Below are 7,150 nucleotides of genomic sequence, written 5' to 3'. Positions count from 1 at the left end.
CCATTTAAAAAGCGTAGCTCATCAAAAAAAAAAAAAAAAAAAAAATTATACAGATCAACTCTAGGTCCAGTTTTGAAAGGGTGAGATTTACAAATAGTGTCATGTGAGTCATGTGAGAGTTTTATTAATTCATTTGTTTTGTTAAGTTTTTATTCATAAACGTTAGAAATATCAAAAATAAATTTTGTGTGCTAATATTTTGAAATGTTGCTGGGACACGTTCAGTCTTAGTATTGTTAAGGTGGGAGGGCTGACGGTAAAAATGCTGGAGTTTTTCTTTAATTGCCACCTCAAAGAGCTGAAGACCAGCACCATCTAGTGGAGGAGATGTCCTAATGTACTGATGCCCTGGAATACAGAACACCTCATGTTATGATAACATGTTAATCCCAGGGAGCTTACCCTCACCACCATCGCCTCATGGTGTCATAGGCATTTAGACACTTTCACTTAAGCCAAAAACAGCCCCTCTAATATCTCTGTGTGGTTGCAGTAGAGCTGGTAACACCTATGGAGTGTAATGATTAATTATCTCACAATCCTGTGTTACCCAGAGTGTGAGCTCTATTTTGGGTCTGTTTCCCTCACTGCGCCTCAATTTTAAACTGGACATGAATGAATTTGTTTGTAAATCCTCAGTATGAGCAAATACTACAGAATAACAAAGAGCCATGAGCCTCAGCTGACAGAAGATTTAGTGCTCGCGTATCAATAATAATATTATCTACAGTATTTTTAACGACTTTTATTAGAATAAGAGTGAGTTTTAACTGGTACAGATGGTCCTCTTTATTAATATTCAGATTTCAAACTTTACACTTACGTAGACAATTTATAATTGAAGAAATAAGTCACTTTGATTTATAAAACTCCAAAAATCAAACACCTAACCATCAGATGCATATTCTGCAAACTATTATATTGCATTGTTATACACAATCGTAAAGAATGTATGCTTAAACAGACCAGTTTCCCCTTACTAGAAATGATTGCAGCTAAATATTGTCCAGGAACGGCAATGAGTCATGCACAAAGTGAAGTCCATGTAAGGTTTTGCAGACTGACGTGTGCTCCAGAGCTTGGTCCAGGCCTGTGGCTCATCTCATATCATGGCTCATATCATAATGATCAAGATGGCTCTGCTGGCTGTTGGCTGAAAATGTGACTTTAAGGAGGTTGTGAATCTGGTGCTTCTGGAACAATGTATCACCTGACTGCCTTTGAATCTGATGGGTCATGTGCCATGGAAAAGTTAATGGAGGACATCCATTGGACAGAGGACTACATGGTCTAATATCCAGGTGCAGGAAGCCCCTCCACTTCTCTTTCCCCACACTCTTTGCCTCTTTATCTGACCACAGTAAATTGTTCTTTAGCCCATACAGTGGAACCTCGGATTGTGAGTAACATGGTTTGCGAGTGTTCTGCGAGACAAGCAGAACAACAAAAAACATTTTTTATAAATTTTGACTTGGAAAACGAACAAGTCTTGCTTTACGAGTACCGAGTATCATGTAGCACGCATAGGCTTTTGGTTTGATGCCAAGCATGTTTTTTCTCTCTCTTGCATTGTGGAATTGTGGGTAATAATCTCTCCCGCTCTGTCTTAGTGCGCGTCTCTCACCGGTATAATCAACATATGTGCATGCGTGTACTGTTTACTATAACACTGTGATCACATGTGTGTGCGTAAAACATATTTTATTTTGTGTATGTAGAGCGTGCATGTATTGTTTCTTATAACACGTGTGTGCGTGTGTGTAAAGCAAAAGAAAGTCTCATTAGAGAGGTTAAAGATCCATTTCTCCCTCTCTGTATCAGCCCGTCATTATGTGTGTGCACGGCCGTAATTAGACACCATGCTCCTTCACACACACTCTCGCCTTCCAAAACTGGCTGTCCCGCGAATTATTGTTTCAATGGGAAAAAACAGAAATGCTGTTGTTTCAAGCAATGGTGATAAGCACCGGAATTATGATATGTCTAGTCTAGATACTTATTTTTCTTCTGCAGCCAGAAACCTGGGGTTTATAGTGGCTAAAAATTTAATGTTTGACAGGCAGATCAATTCTGTAGTCAAGTCAAGTTATTTTCCATCTTCACCAAATAAGTTGTAAAGCTGTACATAACTGTGCTCTTGCCTACTTTGTTCAACTTTTACATGCATATCAACCAACTAGAACCCTTAGGTCTAAAGATCAGCTTTTTTTAAATGGAATAAATATCTGGAATGATATCAGGAAACATTACTGTTGACATGACACAGGACTGATGCCCCAAACAATCCGGTAATCACAAGGGTATCATAGTGAATGAATTTACCCCAGTCCCCAGCACTCCAAGCCCTGTACCATTTGCAGAATTTCAATCTGTCTCTAATGGTTTTCCCGGGGAATGGCTTCTATGCTGCCCTTTTTTAAATGTATAAAGGTGAGCGCTACTATCAGTCCTGTCATACCAACCAGTAAAGCATCCTGAGACCATTCGCTTTTCAGCAAATAGTGTGGGCTCATTCACAATTTAGCCTAAGAACACAGCCATAAATAAAGAATAGCACAAAAACATTCTCCGAGAGCAACTTCTGCCGACCATACAAGAACAGTTTGGTGATGAACTTTTCCAGCATGATGGAGCTCCTCAACATGAGGCAAAAGTAACCAAATAATTATGTGGCACGGGGAGCAAACCATTGAAATGTTGGGTCCATGGACAGGAAACTCCCCAGACCTTAATCCTATTGGGAACTTGTGGTCAATCCCCAAGAGGCAGATGGACAAACACAAACCCACATATCATGACAAACTCCAAGCATTGATTATGCAAGAATGGGCTGCCATCAGTCAGGATGTGGCCCAGAAGTTGATTGACAGCATGCCAGAGCAAACTGAGGTAAGAGGCATTGAAAAAGAAGAATCAATACTGCAAACACTCCTTGCATAAACTTAAAGTAATTATCAATAAAAAGGGAGGGTTGCATCAGGAAGGGCATCTGGCGTAAAAAAAAAAAAAGCATCATTTTTTATGTCACTAAATGTCATTACATTGAGGGACATCATAGTGTGATGTCACTGAATATGATGTCACAAAATTATGTCACACCAGAAGTTATTAACCACTTTTCTGCACAAGTTTTAAGGCATCGTCACAGCTGACCCATTTGAGATATCAACAATATCCCAGCAATTTTGCATTCTCAATGTCTTGTCATGGCATGGCATGATTTTGCTGCATAGTTCATACACACTTGCACATTTGCACATGAAACCAAGACGCATTTAGACCATATGGAGCTAAACAACTTTTACTTTACATGGCATGGGCTCAGCTCAACCGGAACACAGTTATTTTGGGCCATTTGCAAAACACACCCAATAGATTTTGATGTACTTCTCTTAGGGGAGATCTAGATCTACTTTTATTACATTACTTTTCGTTCTTTTACTTTATGCCATATACACTCAACAAAAATATAAACGCAACACCTTTGTTTTTGCTCCGATTTTTCATGAGATGGACTTAAAGATCTAAAATTCATTCCAGATACACAATATTACAATTTCTCTTAAACATTGTTTACAAATCAGTCTTAATGTGTGATAGTGAGCACTTCACACCTCACAGGTGTGCCACATCAAGATGCTGATCTGACATCATGAGTAGTGCACAGGTGTACCTTATACTGCCCACAATAAAAGGTGTTGCGTTTATATTTTTGTTGAGTGTAGTTTTGGGAGGGCAAGCATACTATATAACAGATTGAAACAAAAAAATAAACACATTGCGCCACGACAAGAAAAACATATCCATGATTTCAACTTGGGAATGCCCACTAGAAACGTCTACTGCACGTCCATATAATTCTTTTCTTTTCTTTATTTAAATTGCTTAATTTTCTGTCAAATCCGTGTTGATTTGCTATTACTGACCAATTGGGCTGAAATTAACGATACCCTTGTTCAAAAGCATAGCTTTTCTTCCCTTAGCAACCGTTGGCATGGGTAAACAAAATCAACTAAGCAATATGATCTAGCTTATTTTGCTGATTAAATCGGCAATGTATTTGGTACAATAACGTGGATTAAAATAGCATTAAAACAATGTATTGTATGCAGAAATTCCTAGAGTAGAATAACACCCTAGAATCTTTGATCCGAATAGTAGCAACATTCCATAACCTGTGTGAAGCAGCCATAGACTGTGTATTGGCAGCAGCTGGTGGGCTGGGCTCCATAGTACATTGGCAGCCAGGTGCTCCCTAGTCAGAGGGCCTTCTGTAAGGCTGTTAACATGCCCCACTCCCCTCCCCCCAGAAGCCAGGGGCCCCATGGTAGGGGCCCTTGTAATCAGATGGCCCTCTAAAGGTACACTACACCCCTCTCCCTAGGGCCTCCTAGTAGGGCCCTCATAATCAGAGGGCCCTCTAAAAGCCCCCACCACCACAATCACCACAATTCAAGGGCCCTTGGCAGCCAAACGCCCTCCCTATAGGGTCAGGGGCCCTTGTAGGCAGTAGATCAAAGAATGTAGGCCCTCTAAAATAGACAAACGAAAATAATTTGTTCATAAGCGTTGCAAATTGTTTTGGGCTCTGTGCAGTGGCCCCGCTGGCCTGGTCCGTGATCCGTCCCTGTCTCAAACAGGTCAGCTTTGAGGGTGCCTTGACCTTATGCTGAAAAGTGGTTAATTACTTTCCGTGTGACATCATATTGAGTGACATCATAGTGTGATGCAACATCTGGGTTTTTTTGGAGATCTAAAAAAAAATTCCCCCTTTTCTTAAATTATGTCATATTGGTATTTGTATGTCCCCATAAATACACTGTCTTTCTGGTGCGCCAGGGGACGATGACCGTTGCTTGGGCACGCTCATCATTCCTAACAACTGCACTTATTATTATTATTATTAGTCCAGATTCTTACATTTTTATCATGAACAATAGAACTAATGTTCAGTTATGATGCAGTGATGATTCGATTTCATTCGTTAGTGAATCGGATCATGAATCAGTCCTTTAGGAACGTGAACCGATTCGCTCGGGACTCGTTGTTGCTCGTGCTCTCCAGCGCGCGGCGTCCTCCCCCCCTCTTTCTCCTTCGGTATTCCGTTATGGACTGAAGCTGGGAGCTGCACTCCGCCTACACACACACACACACACAGGCAGACAGCGCGGCGGAAACGGTCTCCTGCGTTCAGGGAAAGAAAAGGAAGAAAAATACAAATATTTATTTCACAATACGCCTATATATTACACTAAACAGAAGAGTGATTCGTGCGCCGGACGATGTTAGACGGAGTGTCGGATGCAGGCTGTGTGTGACGGCGCAGGCGCAGTGAAGGCTGATCCCGGAGCTCGGCTACAGCAGGAGGGAAGATGGCGAACGATTCTCCTGCGAAGAGCCTGGGGGACATAGACCTCGCCTCTCTGCGGGTACGCGCGCGCCGTTAGCACTGTTAGCTTCCCTTAGCGCCTGTGAAGAAAAAGAGAAAAAAAAAACATTTGTTAAACCTGTTATGTTGTGTTTTGTTTTTTTTGTGGTGTTGTTGCTTGTGAAAGCTGTGTGTGTGTGTGTGTGGCTCGCCCAGTCCTTTGTTTGCACGAAAATAAGGCTTTAGCTGTAGCTAATGGCAACGCCTCTGTCCATCAGTGTGTCTCTGGATGATGTGTGTGTGAGATTTTATATGAGTGTGTAAATAAGGTTTTGTGTGTGTGTGTGTGTGTGTGTGTGTGTGTGTGTTTCAGGACCCTGCTGGGATTTTCGAGCTGGTCGAGGTGGTGGGCAATGGCACATATGGACAAGTGTATAAGGTGGGTCTGGGCCTCAGTGTGTGTGTGTGTGTGTGTGTGAGCTCGCCCTTACACTCACTTAGGGTTTACACACACATCCTCATCCAGAAGGCTTTACCTCATAGTGCTTTATTAATTTATTTATTTATTTTGGGATCAGAGATTTTTTTGGCACTGCCCCACATTACCCCTCCCCAGGACCTGACAGTACAGTACAGTAATACCCCTGCGTGGGGGTAAAAACTCGTCCCCGTGTCGTTATATCGTTTCTGGCTCTTGCTCCTTTTTTTTTTTTTGCACCAGTGTTGGGTGTGATCAGCTCTGCGCATTTTTACTTGACTGCAGCGCTGCACAGCTCTGCACAACTGGAGCGGGGCAAGAAGGCATTAAAGAGCAGTAATGCACCACTTAATGCGCCAGGGCTCTTCCGCTCGGATGCCGACTGCTCCCTGTTCGTCAGAGCGGGCGCTCTCGGTGCGGCGACATCACATCCTGTCGGGAAGCCGCTGTGGAAAGACTGTGTGCTAGATTATGGATCTTGCCAGGATCCTCCACAGAGACACACACACACACACTCGTACACACTCTTACACACACTTCCTCGAATCAAATGACTGAATTAATCTTATTTCTGGGTTTAGTCCATGTTCTTCTGATCCTCTGTTTATACTAGTCTATATGTACAGGTCTTTTATATGTCATTGTATTTCTGTAACCTGTGTGTAACATGGAGCTGATGAAGGTTTCGGATCTTGCCAGGATCACGCACACACACACACTCATACACACACTTCCTCAAATCAAAAGCAGCTCTGACTGCGTTAATCTAGTCCTTGTTCTTCTGTTCCTCATGTCACTGGTTTATACATTCATCTCTTTCATATGTCTGTACATTTATTCTTTTTACTTCTGTAATGTGCGTGTGCCAGAGGGAAACTGTGGAGACAGGACAGGAAGTACTTTTGTATGTTGGGTATTGTCTCTTTAGAATACGTTAATGTTACTAATGCAGAGTAAACTGTGCTTGTGTGTCACGTTTTAACGTCAGAGCAGCAGCGTTACTCACTCGGGTAAATCTCTCCATATCATGTCGTGTTAAAATATAAATGTAACATAAGCCCCATGTGATCAGTATGTAAGATTTTATTTTATTCTTCCTTCTCCTGTGAATAAGCTCAGAGTGTCAACAGTTCCGAGACGCATTTGGCTGGTTTTTAGTATTATTGGTCGTGACCGATGATCAACCGATCAGCCTCAGATATAAACGATTTTGTACCGAGCGCTATAGCTTCCGCAACAAAAAAAGCGGCGCGACAGATGTTGTTACATTATCAATAATCGCAGATGTGAAAATCCTCTGATCT

At 41.9% G+C, this 7,150-nt stretch overlaps 1 protein-coding gene across 9 annotated transcripts in view; it reads left to right on the top strand.

Annotated features, from left to right (window-relative positions):
- The first annotated feature begins 5,107 nt into the window (after positions 1 to 5,107).
- map4k4 (mitogen-activated protein kinase kinase kinase kinase 4) overlaps positions 5,108 to 7,150 on the top strand; it is a 62,044-nt gene continuing 60,001 nt past the window's right edge. For all 9 annotated transcript variants that reach the window (XM_053496049.1, XM_053496048.1, XM_053496047.1 and 6 more), the window contains exons 1-2: positions 5,108 to 5,429; positions 5,742 to 5,807. In XM_053496049.1, coding sequence (XP_053352024.1) covers positions 5,373 to 5,429; positions 5,742 to 5,807 — 123 coding nt within the window. In that variant the 5' untranslated portion in view covers positions 5,108 to 5,372. The remainder of the gene's footprint in view (positions 5,430 to 5,741; positions 5,808 to 7,150) is intronic.

Source organism: Clarias gariepinus, chromosome 5 (assembly GCF_024256425.1).
Source record: "Clarias gariepinus isolate MV-2021 ecotype Netherlands chromosome 5, CGAR_prim_01v2, whole genome shotgun sequence".
NCBI classification, from domain to species: domain Eukaryota; kingdom Metazoa; phylum Chordata; class Actinopteri; order Siluriformes; family Clariidae; genus Clarias; species Clarias gariepinus.
The sequence above is the reverse complement of the archived record's forward strand: the minus strand, read 5'-3'. Positions and strand labels throughout refer to the sequence as shown.